General features: G+C 38.9%; 1 protein-coding gene across 1 annotated transcript in view; it reads right to left on the bottom strand.

Moving 5' to 3' along the window:
- Positions 1-27,568, bottom strand: part of SSBP2 (single stranded DNA binding protein 2) — a 208,353-nt gene that overhangs the window by 47,801 nt on the left and 132,984 nt on the right. The window contains 1 exon segment of the mRNA XM_042447811.1: positions 13,745-13,834. Coding sequence (XP_042303745.1) covers positions 13,745-13,834 — 90 coding nt within the window.

Genomic DNA, 27,568 nt, shown 5'->3' with positions numbered 1-27,568 from the left:
CATGTCAATATTGTTATCAACTAAATATTTTCTATTATCTACATTGGAAACAAATAATGTACTATATTTATGATTAAAAGAAACAATCAGGGATATCAGAAATACTTTTATTATTAATATGAATGCTAGATTACAAGTTGCATGAGCAACTTGGGAAATGTTCACTGTTATTTGGGCAATTATCCCACATTGCCAAGGTAAAGTGGGATAATTCCACATGCATCATTCATTCTCGTATTTGATTAAAACAAATTGTTTGCAGAGCAATGAACATAGAGGCAGTAGCTTCAGGAAAACATTAGTTTAAACATAAATGGATTCACTATGAACAGAGCTTTTCTATCATTACTATAGCATTTTTTAAATCTAGCTTCATGTGCTAATCAGTAGGTTCAAGAATGCAACTATATTGCATCTCTAGATAGCTTGCTTAATAGTAATCTAGCTCTGTCAAAATGTGTCCTCAGCTAAAAATTGAATTTTCATACAAGACTGCTCAGTAGTCTAAAATACTTCCCTTTCAAAATACTTTTGAACATTGTTTTTATTTCCTTCAGATAGTCTCAGACTGTACTTGCTATCAAATTACACAGCAAACAAAAGGAAATCCATTAGCCTCTAAGAACAGTTTGTGAATCAAGCATCTATATAACTGCCTAGGTTGCATGAGTCTTGACAGAAAATCTATGTTTGTCATGCTTTAGCCTTTATCATACAAATACTCTGTGAGCTTACTACTCATGTGGTGTCTTCTTTCTATTTAAAAGTAAAGCGATATCTCTTCAAAATTTCCATGTTGTTTTCCTCTTATTGGTTCAAATATTACACTCCACTTTCCTTGCTCTTCCTTTAAAAGGGCAGAATAGAAAATCTGGGTTTTGCACCACTGATTAGTATTCCCCCCCAACTTACTTGAGAGCCAGAATTGGGTTATCAGAGAGAGATGCTCTTAAGTACAATGAAAACTATACAGTGCCTTTCCAGAAGATTAAAAAAGAAGAAGAAAAGATCTATATGTGTGCTAGCCACAATCCAATATCAGACAGCGATATCCTGTCTCCATGCAACCTGAACATCTGTTTGCAGGACAATTATTCAATAAACCACAGCAAACAGAAACAAGCTTTAGAATCCGATTCATATTTATTCATTTTCTACAGTTGTTGCGTATCCTAATTTTGTATTTCATATTATTTATTTCATATTTTTGGAAAATAAGAGGAGAATCACACTGCTTGCTGATTATACTCCATACATCTCAAAATTTCCTCTCTGAACTATTCATATGTATGTGTGTATGTTGTGGGGAGGGAAGAATAGATGTCTGGTCAGCAAAGATGATTGATAAGCTGCTTTGTAGGTGAGCCTGGGAAAAAAATACAAGAACATGACCTTGCTTATCCTAGGAGGACAGTGATGTAGTTAGACAAATACATATTTTCCAAAATGACTCAATGTTGTAAGATATGTGAACCACTCTCAAATTAAGATGCTCATAATATTAGATGGGCATTGGAGACAAAGGCAAATAATTCATTTTATATTCTTTCATTAATATTGATGGTTATTTTATTAACATACTGTATACTGTGTACTCCGCCTTTTCACCATAAACAAAGCTAGTATTATCACAAGTAATCATATCCACCTACATCAGAAAGACTAATAAGGCAATGGTATTACTGTACTCAACATACTTCAGGGTAAAAAAAATGTATTTATGGTGTATGTGTTTTTAATGCATAATAATGGTGTTGATCTATAAGATCAATTCAGTTTCCATACAGCATTGTTACAAGAGGAAATGCAGAGAATGAAGTAGCCACTAGATGGCATGATAATCTCATACACATCACACACACACACACACACACACGCCTTTACATAAGAACAGCATATAAATTATAACTTTGAAAGCCACTGCCAACACCCCTTCTGTCACCACTACATTAGTATATCCACAACTACAATAAATAATTTTAGTTTAGCAATTATCATTGATCATTTATAATTTTACAATATGCCTCACAAAAAACATCAAGGAAAAATAACTGAACAGATATGAATACATTTCCTATTTCATGTTTTCTAACACACACATACTTGCTCCAAACCTGTATATGCCTGGTCACTAGCAGAAGTTGTTTAGCTGCACGTTATGCTTATAAGTGAACTTCTGTTTGAGATCAATCTTTTCCTTCCACAGTATTAAGAGTTAACTATTTTGTAGCATTTCCTGGGTGAGTTAGATATGAACTCTGTCCTATTCTCTGCATGACTTACTTTGTACAAGAGGGAAAAAAATCTATGAGTTAGATCCAAAGCAGCCTAGGCAGTGCTGAGCTCCTCAGATTTCCCTTCCAGTTACAGCTCCATGGTTTCATTTCATGTCCACCACCACCCCTATACACACACACACTGGCACTACAAAAGACATAAGAGCTATCAGCAGAAACAAATATTGTCTCTCTTTTCCCATTTGCTTTCCACTCATGTGTGAGAGAGTGTGTGTGTGTGTGTGTGTGTGTGTGGGGTAAGATAGAGAGTATCCTGGCCAAATGAAAATGGGTCAGGAATTCTGAGACGCAGATGTTAACAAAAGATAAAAGTATACTGCTAACCAGGAGTATCAAATAGAGAATTCATATATTTATATATACATTGGTTAACCATTGATTGTGACTAAACACCAGAAAGCAGTATGCAGATTGGAAAGCAAATGAAATTTATTTAAATCCAATCTCAATCTTTAATGAGTAAAATTTCATTTAAAAAAAGTTATTTTGGTGCTTTATTGTATTGTTAGCAATGATCAATGTCTTAAACAGCTGAAATTAACTGGAAGGAATAAGCAATACAAGCCAACTAGATATTATTCAAAAGTATTTTCTAATCAAAGGTTTTCATGGCCGGCATCCATAATCTTTATTCCTGACGTTTTGCCAGCATCTGTGGTTGGCATCTTCATTCTCTGAAGATGCCAGCCAGAGATGCTGGCAAAACGTCAGGAATAAACTCTTCTAGAACATGGCCACGTAGCCCGAAAAACCCACAAAAAAACTATTTTATAATCAGTTTTGATCTTGCCATGTTTCAGTATCATTAATTATAAACTATTTCTGTACACTAATAGAGCAGTATCACGTTTCATTTTTAAAAAGTCATCGGTTCAAAGCCCCTCTTTCACCATTTCCTCAATGCCAAGGAGTTGACAATTCCACTCATTAATAAGGAGCTGCTGTCTCTAAGGTTTCCATGGCCAGTAATAATTTCTGTTAATATCATGATGTATCATTTTGCAACAGCTCCCACTGTGCAAGTGGTGAAAACATCAAACCATTTAGAAAATGAGATGTTATTGATTCCTGACCAATACTCCCCGCCAGTTGTTTGATCCACACTTGTCAACACTGTGTTCCACATACCAGGAAAATGGCAAACGCACACCCATGGCAAGTAAGGTGGGGAGAACATTCATGGGACAACATCATGCATGGGTTCCAATTAAAGTTAGTCACATATTACTGAATGTTGCTGTAAATCATACCTATGTTTGGGTGATCCCTGTGTGTAAAAGTAATATTTAACTGTCTTTATTTGATCTGTTGGTACAAATTATTTTTTAAAAAATACTTAATATTTCCCTGTCACCACCAGCTCTCCCCAAGATTAAGCATATATGTGAAAGAGGCAATTAAGTGATATTCATCCACCGATGACATCAACAGAAGTTGCTTTTTGGTGGCACACACATGAATTAAGAAAAAATGGAAAACACTTCCAACAATGTTTTCAGATATTAAATCCCTAAACTATCACATGTACAAATTCAAGCATCATTCACTCAAAGCCAAGAGAATATGTATCAAGAAGTGCAATGCCTCAACAACTGAACATTTTTTTTGAGAGTCTATGGCGGGTTATACACCGCCATGAAAGTACGCGCAGAGTATACGGGGCGGCGCAGACGTGACGTCCTCGCTCCACGCCAGGGCGCCTAGTGTGCCCTTAGCGCAAACCAGGAAGGAGCTCCGTTTCAGAGCTCCTTCCTGGTTTGTGGCGCCGCTTTGCTTCCCTTCAGACGGCTGCGCCCAGCAAAGCAAGGGAGAAAGGGGCCAAGCAGCCTCTTTCTCCTTCTCCCCGCCGCCGCGGGGTGTCCTTGGGGCATGAAGGACACCCCTTTTCAGGCTGCGGGGAAGTGGCGTTTTGCCACTTCCCCGCAGCCTGAAAAGCGGCGGATCAGGGCCTCAACGGCTGCCGTTCTGACTGCTGAGGCCCCGATACACTGGGGAAAGGGCGGGTACAGCCCGCCCCAAATAGGCGGTCTGTGATTCTTATACATACAGAACTTCAGAAGAGTGACAAGGTCCTGAAACTAATGTCTCCAAATATCTCAGATCACTCAAGTTGAACATGAGTCAGCAGTGCAATGCGGCAGTTTAACAAGGCCAATGCGATTTTAGGCTGCATCAATAGAAGTATAGTGTCTAGATCAAGGGAAATAATAGTGCCACTCTATTCTGCTCTGGTCAGGCCCCATGTGGAATATTGTGTCCAGTTCTGAGCATCACAATTTAAAAAGGATGTTGAAAAACTGGAACGTGTCCAAAGGAGGGTGACTAAAATGGTGAAAGGTCTGGAAACCATGCCCTATGAGGAACGACTTAAGGAGCCGGGAATGTTTAGCCTGAAAAAGAGAAGATTAAGAGGTGATATGATAGCCCTGTTTAAATACTTGAAGGGATGTCATACTGAGGAGGGAGCTGCCTTGTTTTCTGCTGCTCCAGAGACTAAGACCCGGAGCAATGGATGCAAACTCCAGGAAAAGAGATTCCACCTCAACATTTGGGCCCCATTCCCACAGGCTTATAACGCAGATCAGGACACGAATAATGGGTGCATTGTTCCCATTTGAGCGTGCATTCAATCCACATTGCTCCAATATAATTCCCATTCAAATTCGAATCTGACTCTCATGTGATTGAATTATCCTGAAAAAACCCGAATCAGTGGTTGATAACCCGGTTTAATTTAACAGAACATTTTCAGTGAGTTTTCCTGTGCCTCCTGCATCTGATTTGCAGCATACGAATGGGAATGACTAAGGTGTCTGATTCGGGAACTAGGGGATGTGAGGAGCAGTGCTCAAAGGGCTGGCCTGGGGCTGTCACCTGCTTGTTCTCTTTCCTGCATTACCGGCACCATTTCCCCTGTTCGCACAGCCTCTCCCCCAGTGAAGTGGGAAACAGGGAAGACACAGAAGAGCCTAGGATGCAAAGGGATTTGGGGTGAATAGAGGCTCCTCTCTCTTCCAGAGGGACTATGGGAAGACATAGAGGAGCCTAGGATGCAGAGGGATTTGGGGTGAATAGAGGCTCCTTCTCTCTTCCAGAGGGTCTATGGGAAGACACAGAAGAGCCTAGGATGCAAAGGGATTTGGGGCAAATAGAAGCTCCTTCTCTCTTCCAGAGGGACTATGGGAAGACACAGAAGACTGGGATGCAAAGGGATTTGAGGGGAATAGAGGCTCCCTTTTCCCTTTCTCGGAGGGGAAAAGCGCCTAAGCGATTGATTGGCGGTGACGCCAAGCGCTTAGGTGCTTGATTGACAGCTGCTTTAAAAAAAAAGAGGTTCTAGAAGGGCAATGGGAACGGGGAGCAAAATAACCTGCTTCAAATTACCACGGGGAAAATACCAATGGGAACGAAAACAGGGGTAAAAAACCCCGGGTCTGTTTGCACCCGTTTTTAATGGGAATGATGGGTCAGATTTGATTACGACTCGGGAAAAAAATCCGAGTGAGAATCGCAGCGATATACGTCGTGTTATATGCCCAGTGGGAATGGCTCCTAGGAAGAACTTCCTGACAGTAAGGGCTGTTCAACAGTGGAACACACTCTCTCAGAGTGTAGTGGAGTCTCCCTTCTTGGACGTCTTTAAGCAGAGGCTGGATGGCCATTTGTTGGGGATGCTTTGACTGAGAGTTTCTGCATGGCAGGGGGTTGGACTGGATGGCCCTTGTGGTCTCTTCCAACTCTATGATTCTATGAATTTACTACCCTACTTTTCTTTTTCCTCTGTTCTTCTTCATCTTGCCTCCTGCCTCTTCCTATCATTCTAAACAGGTTTCACTAATGGATTGCTCACTCACTAAAACAGAATGTGAGCTGGGATTAGACTACTGTAATATGAATTTTATACTCATTGTGTGACTTCAAGAGGTTTCTAATTTACAAGGAACCTAAACTGAATTATCATGAGGTTTTCTTAGCAAGATTTGTTAATAGAGGGTTTGGCTTTGCCTTCCTCTGAGACTGAGAGAATGAAATGTGCCCACAGTCACCCAGTGGGTTTCCATGACCAAGTGAGGATTTGAATTCTGGTCCCCAGTCACAGTCCAACACTCAAACCATTACACCACACTGGCTGTCTAGCTTTACTACCCTCTAGTAAGTATAACATAAATGCTTTACATGAAACAATCACATTTCCTTCAATACATTTTTGGTCTTATGTATTAAACTGACAGGGATCCTGCATGCAGTAAAGTTTCTTCTGTTGACTTGCACCACACAGTGTTAGAACCACATGTGGAATTTCCGGCTGCATAGAACAGTAAGGAGCATAAACAAGAACCAAAAAAAAATAGTAAGTGGTCCTAGGAAAATGTCTGCCTTTGCTGTTTCTCCCATTTGAAGGCAATACATTTTTTAAAAGGCAATTAAGGATATCTAGTGGGCAGATTCTGACTAAGATGATTTGGCTGGGTGCCATGATCTAGAGCAGTCTTTTTCTACCTTAACTTGAAATAATTTTCAGGTCTCAAAAGTCCCAGCATAAAATGTTATCTACAGATGATAAAATGTTATTTATTTTTTTAGTCACAATATCTTGCAAAATGTTATGGTTGAGAAACCCTGATCTAGCAGGTCACAGGTCTACATCTGAATGCAAGTTTACAAACTACTGCACAAGTAATGTACATAACTGCCTATGTGGAGGAAGATTATGCATGAAGGTCTGCTGTTTTCTTTGTATGCAAATTATGTGTGAGGAAAATCAAGGATACTCACAGAACCTACTCTGTATACAGAAGTGTATGTAGAAGTATGCAGGTCCAAACTATTTGGCAGACTGTATCTCCCTGTATGAATCGGCCAGGGCTCTGAGATCCTCAGGGGAGGCCCTTCTCTCCATCCCACCACCATCACAAGCAGCATTGGTGGGGACATGAGAGAGGGCCTTTTCCATGGTTGCCCCTAGACTCTGGAACATCCTGCCTAGAGAGACCAGAATGGCCCCTTAATTGATGGCCTTCTGTCAACAGGTGAAAACCTTCCTTTTCAGACAGGCATTCAAAACAGACAGCTGTTAAAGAATGGCCTGGGGTGCTGTATTGTTTCAATGTATTATTTTTATATATTTTAAAAATTGTATTGTTTTTTAATGTTTGTAAGCCACACTGAATCCTAGCCCTAGGAGAAGGGTGGGATGATGATGTTGATAATGATGATGAACATAAGAAGTATTGAGAAACCCTTATCTACCACAGAAACCTAGAATGTTGTTGTACAGGCTTATTTCATTTCCAATTCAGGGCATATAATAAATATGTGCAGCAGTGATTAGATCTCTTGCTGACCTGTGGAAAATATGAGGGCAACTTTAAAAACACCCAACTCAATTGTAAAGTAGCATAACCATGGAACTTTTCATGACCTTCCAAGGAACAATGTAGTTCCCTGAACGCATTTTGAAAACGACTACTCTAAAAAGTTGTTTAGAAGGTATATAGTTCTATGCCAGTTATGGAGATAGCAAGAATTTTAACTTACGTACATGGTGACATCTTCCCTTTAAGGAGCCATTAACTGGGTTAGATTTTCTGAATTTCTCTGCTAACAGTTATTGGATTTTTAAAAAGAAAAATACAGTAACACCAAAATTATGCCTTCACAATGCAAGGAAACTTTGTGCCTTTATACTGTAGTAACTAATATTTTATTCATATTTTTATAATGATCATGTTCATTGATGCTCCTTTCAATTTAATGACATGGCATTTACCTGTTTTTGTTAAGAGTCAATGATAGCATTACCTGGTAAAACCTTTTTTTTTTCTTTTTTCTTTTTTGCCTGACACAGTTTCTACTTTACTGTAAGATACACTTTCTTAAAACACAATGAGTGCATATCTTTATGGCCTAACTGGCATACAGATCAAAACACAGGGGGGGGGGGGAACCAGAAGACAACATATTTAAATAATAGATTTTTGTATTTTATAGAATGATAAGGTCCCTCTAGATTTAGTAGTTTTCAGTCAATAAGCAATTGCAATAAACAATTTAAATTGGACAGTTGACAGTAGCTTATAGAACTATGCTTGGGCATAATATAAAACATAATATAATACAAAAACAATTTCAATTTTGTAGTCTCCAGTGTAGAGACAATTTTGTAGATATGGTGAGAGACAAGATTCTGTAAGACATTTTGAAGGCAGAACTAGTGATTAAAACAACAAACAAAAAACTCGTCAGTTATGTGACCAGTACTAAGTAGTGGTAAAGTAGGCACATCCAACCCTGAACCAAAAGTAATCCATGAGAAAGGCCCTCCAGATGGAAGTCCACACACGCGCACGAGAACTGTTTGGGCTTCCAGATCTTGGACAGCTATGCTAGCTAGAGCTCCTGAGAGTTGCAGTCTAAAATCAGAGGACTGCAAAATTCTCACCTTTTCTTCAGATGCTGCATGCACTATTGTAAACCACAGAACTGCAAATCCATGTTCTACAACTACTTCTATATTTGTGATATGTTAGGATAAAAAAATTGTTTCACAACTGAATAAAAAAAGAAATATACTGAGCATGCGCAGATTTGTATTTTGAGTTCATTTAATCAGAACACTATCACAGCTAGAGGAATAAACTGATAATTTGTTGTCCTGATGTTAAATATTCACTTAGGACTAAGTACCATTTTAATGTAGAAAAGTGTGTTTTTAAAATTCAACTGACATGATATCTGTAAATGCCTGCCTGCTTCTTGTCTATAATAAGTTTTTGGTGTGCTATGCCATGGACTGAAGCCAAGTCTGTATGTTATTTCTCTGTCACTCATTGTTTGGGTGGTCTGTATGGCTCTGAGGGGCATTCCTATTATACTGTTGTAGGGCCTTTATGTAAGTATATCTGGGAAACTTAAAAGAAATTTTAAAAATTAGTTAACTAATTAACAAGTGACTTCTCCCTGGAGAGCTGATGCCAGTCAGTGCTGGCAATACAGAGATAGGTGGACTTTCAGACTGATGGCATTGTGCCTCCATTACTCACATTCCAGCAACCCTTCTACAAAACATAGTGCACAGAGTATATTGCCTTGCTTCCCAATAGTTTCATACTCTTGAAAGCATGCAAGGACAGCATCTGGAAAACAAAGTACATCCTTCCACAGTGCAATATTTCCCAGAAGAGTCATGGAAATGTTAGCTGTGGCAGGAACCTGAGGAGGTTGCAGAAACTGGGGAGGGGGGCATACACAGCCTCTGTGTTGACTACCATGATTATCTTTCACAAAATAAGTTCTGTGATCATACTGAATCTGCTCTAAATTTCCACCTTGTTTTGTAGCATTAATGATGAAAACCTACTTTCACATTTCAGTATATATTGAGAAGCACACTTTACTAACACAGCAATTAAAGCAGAAGACAGGAAATGGTGCAAGGGAAATTGTGTTTTCTCTATGTATCATTTAATTGTTGGCTAGAAAAACAGTCAATTATTAGTTCCTGGAGAATGGCTGTAGATAAATGAATGAACAAATTACTTAGACCAACACAATTTACACTGGAATTTGGAGATGGAACAATCAGGTTCTATTTGTTTAAACCAACAACAGGAAATATTATACTAAATGTAAATGGTTCATTTAAATGAAATTTCATACTTTGAAATGTATAGGATTCCTGAGCCAACATGTAAATTAACAGGCTGATACAGCAGTTATAATTATTTGTAACTTCATATAAAAATAATAAAACCTAGAAGTATAATCCATAAAGTCTGATCTTGGAACCAACATGCCTTCTGCATGGCAGAAAAGCCACAGAAACAAATGAATAGCCAGCCGAGACAAAAACAAACAAAGAATATGCAACTAAGATGAAAGTAGACATAGCTTGCTGAAACAGTGAATGTTCTCCATAATGTTACAACAGTTGAAAGAGAATAAAGGAGGGAAAATGTGTAATTTTGTGAATGTGCACTCCAATCAGGAGATAGCTCCTTGTGTTAGAAGTTTGTGGACTTCAGTTCTAAGGAAGTTCCAAATAATATGCAACCAAGGTCTGTACCTTCAGAGAGACCATACACAAAAAAAGACGTGCTTACAGAAACCCAGGTTTCTGTTTGACACTCTCACTAACCACGTAAATAAAATTCAGCAAGATTCCTGTTTGAAGACTAAGTCCACTATGTCTTTCAGAATTATTCACACAGACACATCTTGAACATTTCCCTATTTTGTTGTATTACAACCAGAAATGGAAAAGGATTTAACTGTCATTATTATCACTTTGATGTAAACACAATATTCAACACTGTGAAGGTGTAAAATAGTTTTTATTGTGTCACAAAGGTTAAATAAACAAAAACTAATTGGCACGTTGTAGTTGCATTCACTATAATTTGAGTCATTACTTCATTAGAAGCACTGATGGCAACAATTGCAGCTGCCAATTTTCTTGAGTTAAGTTTCTATGAACTTTGCACATTTGGATTCTGCTAGATCTGCCCATTCTTCTTGGTAAAACTGCTCCAACTCCATGAAGCTGGATGGGAACCACTAATGAACAGCAACTATCAAGTACTGCCACAAATCTTCAACAGGATTCATTTCTAAGCTTTGACTGAGTCATTCAAAAACATCCAGATTCTTGTTTTTAAACCACTCTAGTGCTATTGTGGCTGTACATTTCAGGTCCTTGTCACGCTGTAAGGTGAACCTCTGCCCCAATCCTAGGTCCCTTGCAAACTGAACAGGTTTTCCACTAAAATACTAGCTTCATCCATCTTCCCTTTAACCCTGACCTGTTTCCCAGTCCCTGCTGAGCAAAAGCATCCTCACATGCTGTTGCCACATGCCACCACCATGGTTCACTATGGAAAAGGCCTTCTTAGGGTACTACGCTCTTCTGGTTTTACCCTACAAATTGCTGTTTTGTGCCAAGTCCAAAAATTTCAGTTGTCTCATCAATATACAGTCTTTTTCCAGCTTGCTGTGCTTTTTGCAAACTCCAAATGAGCTTTGACTGGCATTTGTTTGAGCAATGGCTTTCTTCTTCCAATTCCTTCATAGATCCCAGCTTTGTAGAGCATCTGGGTAATAGTTGACCATAGAGAGTTTCTCCCATTTCACTGCAGATCTATACAGCTCCTTCAGAGTTGACCATTGGCCTCGGTTGCCTCTCTTTTCTTATGTGGTCACTGAGTTCTATAAATTGACTTCTCCAGAGCTAAGCCTTATTCTTTATATTTTGTAATAATGGATTGAATAGTTCATAGTTTGGGAGATTTTGTAAACCCCACCTTGACTGGTGCTTCTGCAAACTTTATCCCAAACTTGTTTTGATAGCTCCTTCATCCTTATCATGCTGTTTGTTGAGATATGCCTTCCAACATATTTCTTGTGTGATTTCTGGAGGCAGTGGGTTGCATCAGAGATCATTTAGGCAAATCATAGTAAAGGGGAAAGGGGTGTGTGTGTCAATATTTTTGCAAGACACTATATAACCTTATCAATATTTAATTGCAAGTAGATAACATTAAGTATTTGAATTAACAGTATGTTCCTATTTTCTTTTAATTTAGATTTTTTTTTTTTTAAAAAAGGAGACTCAAAGGGAGGACATCATATTTTTAAAAAGATGGACACTTTTCACCAAATAGAAAACAAGAAATTAAGTCACATACAACTGTTTGATAATTTCAATTAGATACTTTTAACAAAATATATACAAACAATTATAAAATTTATAAAATCTAACAGCCTTAACTAAAAATAGTTTCATTAATTATAGAATATAATTCTATTCTTCTAGAGAGACCACCAACTAAAGTTTCACCAGCACACAACATAGTTGAATGAGCATACTTTCAAATTACATAACTGAGAAACTGAACAATTCACTGCAGGTGAAATTTTATGACATTTCTTAGCTACATGCCTATGTAAGCTGAACTGCTTGGTGTTACATATAAAATGTGTGGTAGCTAACAGAACAAAGCAATCTATTACTATGTTCTTGGTTCTAAAGTTATTCTTATGAATAAGCCCAGAATAGCCTTTTACATCTTTGGGTAAATGGCCAAGAAGTTCATTGGTCTATGGTATCAAATAAGAAAAAAAGGTGAAACACAGGAGTTGCTCTTAAATGGGTCCTATAAAACTCAAGGCACAACCATTTGATATAAGGATGCAGAAAAACCTCCATGCTTAAATGAACTAGATGGCACTCCCAAGAACCTAAAATTTTGTTGGGAAGTAAAATTCTAAAAAGCAGAAACATGGGTATAGGTGTGTACATATCAGAGACAAATTATGAGATGACATGTACATAATATGGCTATAAATAGTCTAAGTTATTGGCAATCTATTAAACAATAGCAGCTCCTTTTTTGCAGGGTGATGAGATTTGAGATTTTTTTGTGTTTCATACAAATATGTGTAACTGAATGTAATTCAAATGAATGTATCAAAATTCCTTTGTTTTTTAAGAACACAATAATGCCCCTGATAGTCTGCTAGTTGTCACATAAAGCATTTAAGACTCAATCAATCATATATTTTCAGTACACTTTAGAGACGTGTGGGGGGGGGGGGAGTGTAAAAAAAGAGCCATCCAGAAAACAATACATCATAGTCACAAGCAGTTCACAATTTAAATACTTATGCTCAAAAAAGAGAAGCTTGCACATCAAACCTGTACTGCTCTCTCTTATCCATGAGGAAGAGAAACTTAAGCTAAACAATCTTCATATTTTGCATACATCTAGAAAATTATACAGTAATGTACACACTCATTCTAACTACACATTATATAACATAATACAAATTGTTTTCTGTTGTATTTTTCAGTGAAAGAAATAACTCACTATAATTTGATTTCTAATCCATGGTTTTGATCAGTTATCTTAGTAAAATTATAGCTGATTTCATGTTCCTTTCAAGTAGATGAAAGTAGTAAATCACTGTGGAAATGAATACTGTTTCTCCAACTACTCCTATGCATATTTTTTACATGACAACTGATATGAGGGTACACTAAAAGGAGACCAATAATAACTGAACTTGCAGAAAACAATTATTTTATGCATTTCCCACAGTATTGCTAACTGTAAAAGTATCAGAACAATGCAAGTAGGAATACTCCACAGAGAGGGTCTAGCAAGCAACCATATCCTTGTGTTAGGGTAGGAAATATAACTTCAACAGTTGCACAATTAGATTATGTAACTATTGTACATCCAAATTCTATCATAGATTTTGAACATGCTCTGCTTCACAGTTTCCAACTTCTGACACAAAACATTAGATTGCCTTTGCCTAATTATGTTTAAATAATATGCATTGTATACATGGAAAGTTTTGAAGTGGTACCCTTTTCTGGCAGTGCCAAATAATACTGACCCATTTCTAAGTCCTAAAGTTCCTACAATCATAATTTTTCTGAATACCTGAAAAAAACCCGGTGGTACAGGACCTACTGGCATGCCATCTCCTGGGGGAATGTTTCCTAGCACTGGACTGGGAGCTGCTGCAGCGCTCTGAAAAGAACAAAGGAAAAATAAACCTTTGTCATTGCACAATAGGCATACAACCAAATACTACTTTGACCACAATGTGTCAAGGCAGAAAGTAACACTCTCTGCTTGACATTTTCCATAGTTTCCTCTACTTTAAACCATCAGTGCTCATTTTAAAAACACAGTTAAAACACTTAAATTCAGTTTGAACTGAAGTTTATATAAAAATCACTGCCTTAAACTGGTATATGGAAGGCAAACCTAGGGATCAAGAATCTTAACACTTATTTGACTTAACTGAAGACCAGTTCAGTCATGTATTTGTATATGGTTCTATTATAACCAAACCTAAACATCAGCATAGACTCAGGGAAAGACCATGTGCAAGCCAAAGGAACCAGTAGTCAAAGCAAGACATTATGAAAAGCCAAACAGAAATAAGCACACTTAAACATTAAGCTACCCAAGACATGCAAGATCCACCCTTGGATCTCCTACACACTCTTCTTCACTTTAAAGTAGTTACAACAAAGGACTAGTATCTACACTCTGCCTATTGTCTCACCCCCTAACTCCTAGTTACTGGAAGCTTTGCAGATGAGGGGTGAGGAGAAGGTCAACTGGTCTTTCCCAGTCCATGGGTGTGATCCATCTCAGAAACTACCATGGTGGCTTTTAAACTGGAGAGCTCTCATCATACAAAAGAAAACCCTTGTCATACTGAATTCATTTAAAGCATGAATTGGAAAGGAGTTAATTTAATCTGTTGCTGAGGTGGGCAAATGAAGAGAGGAACTCTCCCCCCCCTTTTCTTAACAGCCACTGTAAACAGGTTTTACTATACTTTAATTTTTTAAATAAATAAATGCTTTACATTTATAAATAAATGTGGTGAACTTTTTTCCCCTTTTGGTGAGATTTTTCTAAATATGATCTGATCATGCCAGAAGTAATTAAAAAATTTAAAACAGGAATAGGCATTGCACATGCTGAACTGTAGCTCTTGGCATTCTTCATAATTAACTAGGAAGGCAAGGAAGTCCAGAAGGGTTTTCTATTACACAGAATAGAATACATCACAACATGAAATAAACCGATAGACTCCCAAACACAACATAAATGTAACAACACCTAATAACCCTAACTAACCACCTCTACTGACATCAGCACACAAACATAGTTACTTCCTCATCCCATCTTTTTGAGTTGATACTATATTTTTCCTGGTTCATCTCTTCCTTTATTCTCATTTCTGTGATTCCTCCCTTGTTTACTTTCCAAAGTGGGGTTTGTAATCTATTCCATTTGCCTTTGTTTTTTCCCCACTTTTTCTGACATGTTTTCTTCTAGACTAGAGAGTCTTATCATTCCCCAATTTTCTTGCCATCCCAAAGAAAGCTGATACACTCCTGATTCTCTTCAAAGTGCTTAGTTATTTTACTGCTTAAATAAGTTGTTAATTTGTCCATTTCGTACATATCCATCAGTTTTAAAATCCAATCTTATATCAATGATATCTCTTTGTTCTTCCATTTTCTTGCAAAATTGATTATTGCCGCTGTAACCATGTATAACAAAACTTTCCAATTTTTTTCTCCAAGTATCTATCTAATGTGTTTGACATATTTAATAAATATACTTCTGGCATAAGTGGGAAGTTTATTTGCAATATTTATTTTATCCTATCATGTATCTTTCTCCAGTATTTGTTTGCCTTCGCACACTGTCATCACATGAGACAGAATGTGGTGTTTTCTCCCTCACATTTCCAACAATTATTTTTTAGGTTGCTATAAATTTTTGCTAGTTTTGATGGGGATAAGTACCATCTAATTTTTTCCCTAATAGTTCTCTTTTAATTCATTACTACTAGTGAATTTAATATTTTTATTCCATACTTTAGACCACTGGTCCAATGGTATTGCGTGGCCAATGTTTTCCACCCATTGTATCATGTTGTTTTTCACCATTTCTTCTTCTGTTTCAAAAGAAGTGTTTTATAGAAGTTTGTTATTAATTGTTTGTTATTTGGCTGTAATATCCAATACACTGTTATCTTTTTGTATTCCTTCTAACTGAACATCTTAACATCTTTTTAAAAGTTTTCTAAAATTTGTCTGTAGACAAACCAATAGATTACTATATGTTCTTGACTCAGTTCTTTAGATTGTAAGCTTGAGGGCAGGGAAATGTCTAATTAACAAAATTTGTAAGCCGCTCTGAAAGCCTTTTGGCTGAGGAGCAGGGTTTAAATACTCTAAATAAATAAATTTCATTTGATATTCAGCATCTTTTTTAAAATAAAGTTTTGTATGTGAGTCACTTATTTCTATATAATTTTTTCCTTTTATGAAAAAAAATTGAACTAAAATTCCCAGAATCCTGCACTAGCCATCTCGCACTGGCCAATGGTAGACCTTTGAAACTTGTAGTCCAGTAAAATTAGAGTGCCACACAATTCCTATCCATCCCCATTAAAACAAGCTTTCCTACAAACAAATTATAGTTGCTAACTCATGCTTCTTTCATGTCTTTTGGGGTGGTAATGGTAATTTTTAGGAAAAAAAAGAAATTAGGTTTTTAAAGTGAAACAGAATGAAATTAGCTACCTTTGGACACTATTCAGACTGAATAAGAAGGAAGCGTAGCTCTTGATAATTCACAAGTAGAAAGCCACTGTGAAAATTAAAACCAGAAGCTGCTCCTTCTATGTATTAGAATTCTTGTTACATTTACATTCCTAAAAGTCTTCCTCCCAAAAGAACATTTGGTAATTGTGTCGGTCTAAAGCAATGCAAAGACGTCTGACACCACAATCCTATGAGCATAGAGCATTTGGGAGATTTACTTTCATTTTAGTAATGAATTGCTAATATCTTCCCTATGGAATACAACTTATGCTAATTAATGCAACTGGCCACTGGATGTCACTTTTGCACTCGGTATATAGAATTACAGTGTAAAATAAATGTCCATGTTCATGTAAATTAAGAAGGTGCACAATATAACTTTGAGAACATAAGAAAATTTAATTTGATTAGACTGCTCTAAAAAGATACTTTTATTTTTGTCATACAAAACAAAAATGCTATTATTGTTAGGTGCTTTCAAGTCATCCCCAACCCAACTTACAATGACCCTAAAATGAACCTATCACTAGTTTTTCTTGGCAAGAATTTTTAGAGGGGGTTTGCAACTCCTTTCTTCTGAGGCTGAGAGAGTGCAACTTGTCTAGGGTCGAGGGTTTCCATGGTTGGGGATGGGAATCTCTGTGGCTTGCACTTATTGCTGTTCTTGCAGTAGATCAACCCACTCTAACTGAAATTATCTCTTTTTATCAAACTTTAACACACAAGGCATTTGAAAACAAGTGAAGCCTACATGTTAGTGGGGGCAGGAAAAAAACAGAGATGTGCACGAGTGACAAACTGAACTGAAGAGCTTGTAAGGTGAGATACCATACTTTTGAACAACGTTCTCCAACATAACATTTTGCAGACGTGCTGGACTTCCACCATGACCAAGCAACAATTTTATCAAAGGCTTTGTAGTACACATGGGGAAAAACATGAGGCTGGAGGAAGGCAACTTTAAAAAGGACAAAAAGAGCCCTTTCAAAGCAGCCAAAAACAGAATATTCTCTGCTAAGTTCATAAATAACTATTTATGTCATTCTCTGTAAATCACAAGGCCAGGCCTAACACTAAAGGTTTAATCAATGGCTTTATTCAGTGGTCCCTAAACGGTGCCCTTTAAGAGATTTTGGACTTCAGCTCCCAGAAGTCTCAGCCATGTTGGCCAATAGTATGGGATTCTGGGAGCTGAAGTTCAAAATCCCATAAAGAGCACAGTTTGGGGACCACTGATAACCTTCCAAATTAAAAGGATTTTATTAGCAGTGTTTATACTAGCAAAATAATTTTCCAGTTTCTAATGTTTAACATTATCGGATTAATTTTCAAACCTATTTCTAGCTCTGGGTTCCCTATATGGACTCTTCTGCTCCCTATAGAAGAATTCTTCCAGGTTATAACACACCAATCATTCTTTGTCCACATGGTGCAATAATGATCATATTGCTATGATAGAAAAACTTACTAAAGGAAAATGCAATAGACATTTCAAGTATAGTACACGTGTTTGTACAGATAAGAAGCAAGAGTGGAAGTGAGCAAAAGAGATCATGAACACTGCTGTAGGACAGGAATTTGGCAGAGAGAACTAGAATTCACTTCTTCCACCACCTACTCTATAAAGATGCCAAAAAAGAGATGTACGAATGATACCAAGAAAATACCCATAAACAATGGGCCCCATGTTATCCATTGGGGGTTGCTTCCAGCCCCTCCAATACCAAAATCTGTGGATGCTCAAGTCCCATTATACATAATGGTGTAATAAAATTATATTGCCCCTGAGTTTTAACCTTGATTTGTCCACAAGTCATATCAAAATCCATAATAATTTGGCCCCAAATCCCAGCAGACTGGAGGAGGGCAAACATTGTCCCCATCTTCAAAAAGGGGAATAAAAGGAGATCCCAACAATTATCGTCCAGTTAGTCTGACATCAATACCAGGAAAGATTCTAGAGCAGATCATTAAACAGAGAGTCTGTGAACATGTAGAAGGCAATTCCAAAATCACAGAAAGTCAACATGGGTTTCAGAGAAACTAGTCATGCCAGACAAATCTGATCTCCTTTTTTGATAAAATTACCAGCGTGGTAGATGAAGGGAGTGCTGTGGATATAGTATATCTTGATTTCAGTAAAGCTTTTGATGAGATTCCCCATGACATTCTTGTAAATAAGCTTGCAAAATGTGGGCAAGACAAAGTAACTGTCACATATATTTGTAATTGGTTGATCGGCTGAACCCAAAAAGTGCTCAACAATGGCTCCTTTTCATCCTGTAGAGAAGTGACCAGTGGAGTCCCACAGGGCTCTGTCCTGTGCCCAGTGCTATTCAACATCTTTACCAATGACTTGGAGGACAAAATTGGGGGCATACTTATCAAATTTGCAGATGACACCAAATTAGGAGTAGCTAATACTCTAGAGGACAGGATCAAAATTCAGAATGACCCAAATAGACTAGAAAGCTGGGCCAAAGCTAACAAAATGAAATTCAACATGGAGAAATGCAAGGTACTGCACTTAGGGCAGAAAAATGAAATGCAAAGATATAGGATGGACGACACCTGGCTTAAGGAGACTACATGTGGAAGGGATTTGGGAGTCCAAGTAGACTACAAGTTGAACATGAGTCAACAGTGTGATGCGGCAACTAAAATGTAATTTTTGGCTGCATCAATAAAAGTATGGTGTCTAGATCAAGGGAAGTAATACTGCCACTCTATTTTGCTTTGGTCAGGCTATACCTGGAATACTGTGTCCAGTTTTGGGCACCACAATTCAAAAAGGATGTTGAGAAACTGGAGTGTGTCCAAAGGAGGGCGACTAAAATGGTGAAGGGTCTGGAAACCATATAGCCCTATGAGGAGAGACTTAGGGAGCTGGGGATGTTTAGCCTGGAGAAGAGAAGGTTAAGAGGTGATATGATAGCCCTGTTTAAATATTTGAAGGGATCTCATACTCGGGAGGGAGCAAGCTTATTTTCTGCTGCTCCAGAGACTAGAACCCAGAACAATGGATGCAAGCTACAGGAAAAGAGATTCTATCTCAACATTAGGAGGAACTTCTGACAGTAAGGGCTGTTTGACAGTGGAACACACTCCCTCGAAGAGTGGTGGAGTCTCCTTCCTCAGATGGCTGGATGGCCATGTGTTGGGGAGGCTTTGTGATTTCCTGCATGGCGGGGGGTGGTGGTAGACTTGATGGCCCTTGTAGTCTCTTCCAACTCTATGATTCTATGATTCTAATTTATACATCAGGTCGACTTATAATTGAGTATATATGGGATATGCTTCAGAGCCTTGTAACCTAAAGGAAATCCATTTTCTGCCACGGTGGCCACCCCAGTTTTAGCACAAAAGAAATTTCCCAAAGTTTAACTGAACGGACAAAGCTAAATAGCTAAGGCACAAATTAGCATTCCTGTTCATTTCTGAGTACTTCTGTAGCACGTTTAGACCAAACAACAACCTACAGAGATTGTGATCAAAAGGGAAAAACTTGATTGTTGATTGTACTAGAGTTTATACACAAACAATTTTAAACCAGACAATAGTGTTAGTTTGTAAATGCAAACACAAAGAACTCTTTTTAGTCTCTTTTTCTAAAACAGGGGTGGGCAAACTGCAGCCCATTGACCATATGTGGTCCTGAGAACACTAAGTGTGGCTCCTGAAGCCTCCCCACCAATCTTCCAAATTTTCTGGGTGATTATTCAACCCTGCCCCATTGGTCCAAGACATTACAAAAGGCAGCATCTTTGCCCATACTTCCACATGCCAACTGCCCATCTTGAAATCCCCTCAAGGCAAAAATAGCAACCAATACAACAACCAAAAAGAAATTGACTGAAAACTGGCCAAACTCAAAACCAGAACTATATTTTGGCTTAACTTGTTAGTTTTGTGGTGGGACTGTTTCAAGGTATTGGGGGGGGGGGGGGGAAATGGAGGGAAGAAAAATCACTGCATTTTGTTGTAGTATAACCTTTTTTTAAAGAAAAAAGTCACTTGATTTTTTTAGGGCATTTGGGGCTTTGGTCCATCAGTGTGGACCATCAGGGAAGCACAGGAATTAAAACAGGTCCTCATCCCATCCTCAGTTGCCTACCCATTTTCGAAAGGGAAGAAAAGCATTTCCAGTTTTCTCAACAATGTAAATAAAATGTTTCCCACATGGTACAAAGGTCATAAAGATGTAATTTGTTTACTTCCAACTGAAATGGATATACAACTTCTTTGATCTATGTTTTTGGGAGAATTCATTTTGTTCTCCAAAACACTGGCACACAGCAATATGACAATATTAATTTAATACAACTTAAGCTAACTGCTTTATCTAATTATCTGAGCTTAAATTGATGATGGCAGCCAGTCTTGTTCTGTTACAACTGGTGCACAAATATGAAATATGTCAGTCAATACAAGATCTTTATACAGTATATAGCTTTCATACCAACCAATTCAAAACAGGATAAATAAGAGAAGCAATTATTTAAATGTAGCATGGCTTGTGATTCTGTATAGAATGGTAACTTGACTAAAGTATAAATCATTCCTCAGGCACTACCACTCAAGATGGTTGCAGAGTCACCATATTATAAAATAGCTTTTTGTGTAGACTCCTTTTTTTAATTTAGGTACATAAAAGCATCACACTTAAACACTTACTAAATAACCCATCAAAAATAGCTAAAATGCATATTAAGTGTCCTCTCCAGTACAAATGGATTGTATATAACAATGGTGTTGCCATCATAGGATACAAAGTTTGGTTAGTGTCTAAAGAGTAATAAGATGCTCTGGCACTATGAGACTCTATGCTGGTGTGCTTCCCCCCTGACACAGGAGTATTTACTCACCCAAACAATTGGTGTTGATGCACCAGCAGCCATCCGGAATGCCATATAACAAACTTCCCCACTACTATAATGGTAGAAGACAGGAAGTTCCTGAGTGCTCCCTGTTAACAACTGATTCTAAAAACACGGTCACAGCTTGTATGGTATGGGTTAAGCTATCAGAATGTTACAGTTTCTTTTATGGCAGTAAAACTATAGAGAAACAGGGTGGAAGTCTCTTAATGTTAGGATGCTATTATTATCCGAGAAAGTATTCCACTTTTACTGAGATATCATACGGTCTAATTCACATAACTAAATTCATCCCCAAGTAAAAATAGGGATAAGCAAACTTAGGCGCGTTACACACCGCCATAAGGGACGTCCTTAGGACGTCCCATTTTGAAAAAGGGGCGTCTCTTCCAGACGCCCCTTACCCTATCATGGACAGAGTCCATAACAAATGGCGGCAGCCGTTCCACACATTTTGACATAACGGACGCTCTGTGTCTGCACGCCGCAGCCCAGAAGTGACGCCGCGAGTGCGCGCTTTGGCACTTGTGACATCTCTTCCGGGTTGCCGGAAGGAGCAAGATTTTCGTGCTCCTTCTTTGCAGCGCGGAGGAGTCGCGCAGTTTGGCTGCTGCGACTCCTCCGTGCTGCAACCGGCAGCGGCCCAAAACCGCCCCTTTTGGGCGGTCTGTAATGGGCCCAAGTATTAGTATCAGAGTCTCATGAGTGGAATGTAGTAATAGACAAATTTAACCTTTTTAAGAGAAATAGGTCAAACAGGAAAGGAAGAGGAATAGCATTATATGTCAGGGATACTTACATATATGAAGAGATCCAGCACTTAAATCCTGGAAGCCAGGTGGAGCGCATCTACGTAAAAATTAAAGGGAAGGGAAACAACTGGGATGTTACAGTGGGAGTCTACTACAGACCCCCAAGTCAGACTGAAGAACTGGATGATGCCTTTCTAGGACAGATGACCACACACTTAGAAAGGAGAGATACAGTAGTGATGGGTGACTTCAACTATCTGGATATTAGCTAGAAATCAAACTCAGCCAAAACTTTAAGATCTAGCAAATTCCTCACTTGCCTCGAAGACAATTTCATTTTCTAAAAGGTGGAAGAGGCAACAGCTCTTTTAGATCTGATCCTAATCAACAGGGATGACTTGGTTAATGGGTGCAAGTGGTGGGATCCTTAGGTGGAAGTGATCATGTTCTCCTGCCATTTGTTATACAGTGGAAAGGAGAAGCCAGGCATAGTCAGACATGCATTCTAGATTTTAGGAGAGCTAATTTTAGTAAACTTAGAGAAATACTGGAGGTGATCCTATGGTCAAGAAAACTAAAGAGAATGGAGTTCAGGCAGGGACGTAGCCAGGATTTTGGGAAGGGGGGGTCCAGACTAAGTGCGGTGGCACGGCAGCACGCACCATTCATTTTATCTAACAGAAGGGGGGGGCCGGACCCCCAGAACCCCCCCCCCCCCCTTGGCTACATCCCTGGTTCAGGATGGATGGGAGTTTCTCAAAAGCGAGACACTGAAGGCACAATTTCAAACTGTTCCAACGAGGAGGAAAAATGGGAGGTGTCTGAAGAAACCAGGATGAATGAGTAAAGCTCATGTTGAATCCAGACAAAACGGAGGTACTTACGGTAGGGGCCCCCAAACCAGGGATTGGGCTGCAACCTCCAGTCCTAGAGGGGCTCACGCTCCCCTCAAAGGACTGTGTTCGCAGTCTGGGGGTGCTTTTTGACCCGTCGCTTCAGATGAGGAATCAGGTGAATGCGACGGTCAAGAGTGCCTGTTATCAGCTTCGGCTGATACACCAGCTGCGCCCTTTCCTGGAACAGGGTGACCTCGAAACTGTAGTACATGCACTGGTAACCTCAAGACTTGATTTTTGCAATGCGCTCTACATGGGGCTACCCTTGTGCTTAGGCCGGAAACTCCAGTTGGTACAGAATATGGCAGCCAGGTTGGTCATAGGAACAGCAAGGAGTGACCATATAACACCAATATTGAAGTCACTCCACTGGCTGCCTATCAGTTTCCAGGCACAGTACAAGGTGTTGGTTATCACCTTTAAAGCCCTACATGGATTGGGCCCAACCTATCTAAGGGATCGCCTGCTTCCATATATGTCAAGAAAAAAGCAACATGGGTTATACAGTAAGTGAAATAAAAGATGTATGTGAGAGTCAGGATGACTCAGCAGAAGCCAATTGGGAACCACACAGGTGTAAATGGTAATGGAATTAACAAGTCCTAACTGTCAAGGACAGAAATGTAAAGTGGATAATTGGACACACCTGACAATTGTTAAGTGGTCAAGGCTGAGATGATGAAATCACTAATTGTGGGATGAACCAAGTGAACCAATGAGAATGGTGTACACGCCTACTGGGTGGAAACAGACAACAGTGGGTGGTATCTTGCATTGACTATAATAATGACTATGAATCCCAATGTATTTTGTGGGTAGTAGTAGTGGGTAGTGTTGGATAGTATTGGAGCTGTATATAGTAGAATAAAGTAGATCTTTTATATAAGACTACTGAGTTGTCTGGTGTCTTGGGTGAAGCTACAAGAACCAGCTGGATCTTGAAGAAGGGTGAAGACGTCTGTGGAAGCAAGACTGAGAAGGCTTGGAGAGTTTGTCGGGGTCTTCAGCCTATTCTCTGTAACTCTGCTAAGCTATAACCACTGGCCAAAACTGGTCAGCGCGGTGCACAACCAGGTGGTGAGTTCGAGCCAGAGGTGAAGAGCTACAACTCCCATCATCCCTGACAATATAATCCGCCCCGTACACTCAGGTCCTCTGGGAGGAATTTATTACAAACTTTAAAGACCAGGTTGAAGGCAACCTCCCAGAGGACATTCTCTGCAGCCGCTCCCAACTTATGGAATGGCCTGCCGGACGAGATCCGTCAAATCACCAATCTAGAGAGCTTTAAAAAGGCCATTAAGATGGATCTCTTCCGGCAAGCCTTCCCGGAATAAAATGCTCGGCCACAAATAAGACTTCACATTGAACTCTGCCCATGATGACTTTTATTTAGCTTAGTTGGTTTTAATACGTAGTTTTTAATCTTATATTGTTTAATCTTGTTTTAAGGGGGGTATTATGTATATATGGATGTATTTTAACCTGTTGTACACCGCTTTGATTGCCTGGCAAAAAGCGGGATAGAAATAAAAAAATTATTTATTAAAATTTATTAAAGAACTTTCAACTGAGCTAAGTTTTAAACAGGAGATGTATAGGAAATGGAAGAAATCACCAAAGAGGAATTCAAACAAATAGCTCGCACATGTAGGGGTAAAGTCAGAAAAGCTAAAGCGCAGAAAGAGCTCAGGCTTGCTAGAGAGGTTAAGAACAATAAAAAGGGCTTTTGGGTGCATGTCTGTAGCAGAAGGAAGAAAGAGGAAATGGAAGGGCCACTGTGTGGAGAAGATGGCAAAATGCTAATAGGGGACAGAGAAAAGCAGAACTACTCAACACCTTCTTTGCCTCAGTATTCTCAGATAAGGAAAAGAGTGCTCAAACTGAGGAAAATGGAGCAGAGGACACAAAAGGGAAACACAGCACAGAAAAAGTAAAGAGAAGGTATGGGAATACCTGGTTAGACTAAATGATCCAAGGATATTAAAAGAACTGGAAAATGTAATCTCAGAGCCATTGGCAATAATCTTTGAGAACTCCTGGAAAACAGAAGTCCCAGCAGATTGGAAGAGGGCAAACATTGTCCCCATCTTCAAAAAGGGGGAAAAAGAGGATCCCAACAATTATCACCCAGTTAGTTTGCCATCAATACCAGGAAAGATTCTAGAGTAAACAATTAAACAGAGAGTCTGTGAACATTTAGAAAGGAATGCCATAATCACAAAAAGTCAATATGGGTTTCTCAAAAACAAGTCATGCCAGACTAATCTGATCTTTTTGACCAGCTTGGTAGATGAAGGGAATGCTGCATCATAGCATATCTTAACGTCCTTGGCCCTTCTATGAATTATAGTTGGCATATTCATGGTACTGATATGTTTAAGTATTAAAGATTCTTAGCATTAGACCTTGAGAATGAGTTGGGAGTAGTACTATAAAGAACTGCTACCACCATGGCCTTGGTGGGAGAGAAGAAGAGCAAATATCTGCTGGGCTTGATCCCCTTGCCCACTGCCATTCCCTTCTCCTTTTGTGTCATGTCTTTTTAGACTGGAAGCCTCAGGGCAGGGAACTATCAAATTAACCATCTCTAAGCTCTTCTGACAGCCTTTGTGACTTTAGAGTGGGATATACATATTCTAAATAAATAATGAAAGCAATAAACAAAAATAGATTCATAGTTTTTTTGTGGTTTTGGCGGGGCTATGTGACCATGTTCTGGAAGAGTTTATTCCTGATGTTTCACCAAATGATTTACATATTAATCTGTGTGTTGGTTTGTTGTTGAATGGCAAGGCCTCAGGGTGGGAGGATATGCAAAGAGGATTTGTATCTATTAGTGATTCATTGTCTGTTGAGAAAATCCCTGACCCTGGGTGGTTTTCGTTTGCAGGTGTTGGGTCTTGATTTTGGTGTTTTTCAGGACAGGTAGCCAAACTTTTGCTTACTTTAAAGGTTTCTTCTTTCCTGTTGAAGTTGTCTAGGTGTTTGTGGATCTCAATGGCTTCCCTATTCATTCTGACATAATAGTTATTGGCATGGTCCAGAATTTCAGTGTTTTCAAATAGCATTTTATGCCCATGGTGGTTTATAATGTGTTATGCTACTGCTGAATTTCCTGGCTGACCCAGTCTGCAATGTCTCTTGTGTTCCTTGATTCGTGTTTGAACACTGAGTTTGGTGGTCCCTATGTAGCCTTGTCCGCAGCTGCACAATATGCAGTAAACTCCTGTGGCTGTGAGAGGGTCTCTCCTGCCCTTCACTGAGTGCAGCATTTGCTGAATTTTCTTGGTTGGGCTGTAGATCATTTGGAGGTTGTGTTTCCCCATCAGTTTCCCTATTCTATCTGTGACTCCTTTGATATATGATAAAAAATGCCTTCCCTTTGGGTGGTTGTTTCTCTTCACTCCTATGGGTTTTTCTGGGTCTGGCTGCCCTTCTGATGTCTGAGCCGGAGTAACAATTAGCCACAAAAAACTATGGATTGCCAGCTGTGAAAGCCCTCGACTTCATAAATACATTCATTCCAAAAGAAGCACCTCCTTTCCCCCAATTCCATCTGCAACCCACACTGTTTCTATCTTCTTGAAACCACAATACTCACAGTAACATTTTTTTTGCCAAGTTACATCTCTATGTTATAGTTGCTGAATTACTTAAATCTAACTTACAACAGGCTGTGACTAAGGTCACTGAAAGGACCTTGCTTGATTCTTTATGAGGCTGAATTCTACCTAATGATTCTTAAGTCAGAATAGATTTAATTTTTATGCATCTTTTGAGAAATTTTAAGTATTAATGATAAATATAAATGCCACATATGTGAAGAGATTAAAATACACTTAAAGTTTTAGATTTCCTTATCCATAGAGTGTCTTATTCATCTGTTCACAAACTTATATGCTAAAAAAAATGTGGGAAAGAAATTTAAATTCTTTTAGTAGTTCAGTGTGTATGTACCTTCAAGTTGCTTGTCAAATTATGGCGATCTCATGAATCCTTCAGGCAAGGATTACTTAAGAGATGGTTTTGCCAGTTCCTTCATCTGAAATATAGGCGGGGTATAGACCGCCCAAAAAGGGCATCTGTCTGCGCCTTGTTTTGCTGTGTGAGGAAGCTACAGCGGACAAACCTCGCGCACAAAAAACCCGCAAAAAGTGGGTTCTTTTTGCGTCACCATTGTGACGCCACAGTGCGCCAATGGCGTCACGATGTGCAGACGCTAAGCATCTGTTGCATCAAAATGGCGGTGCCCATCTGTACAGGGCGCCACCATTTTGATGTACGGAATACATGCTAGGGTTGCAGGGCATCTGTAAGCGACGCCCCGAGGCAACCCTAGCACATATTCCTTATGTGCTAAAAGGCCCATCTGTACTGGGCCATAGTCTACAACAACTGAAATCCATTGGTGGTCTCCCATCAAAGTACTAACCAGGGTTCACCCTGTCTAGTTTCCAAGATTAGACAGGATCTGGTGACTTTAGGGTAATTAGGCAAATAGCACAGTAGTACCCATGGTATCAATTTAAAAAGGGAACAGAGATAATCTAGAGAGATAATAAACCAATAAGCCTCTTAGATGTGGCATCTAAACTAT

The sequence above is a fragment of the Sceloporus undulatus genome, chromosome 2, assembly GCF_019175285.1.
Source record: "Sceloporus undulatus isolate JIND9_A2432 ecotype Alabama chromosome 2, SceUnd_v1.1, whole genome shotgun sequence".
NCBI classification, from domain to species: Eukaryota; Metazoa; Chordata; class Lepidosauria; order Squamata; family Phrynosomatidae; genus Sceloporus; species Sceloporus undulatus.
Note: the sequence above shows the minus strand (reverse complement) of the source record. Positions and strands in the feature narration are given on the sequence as shown.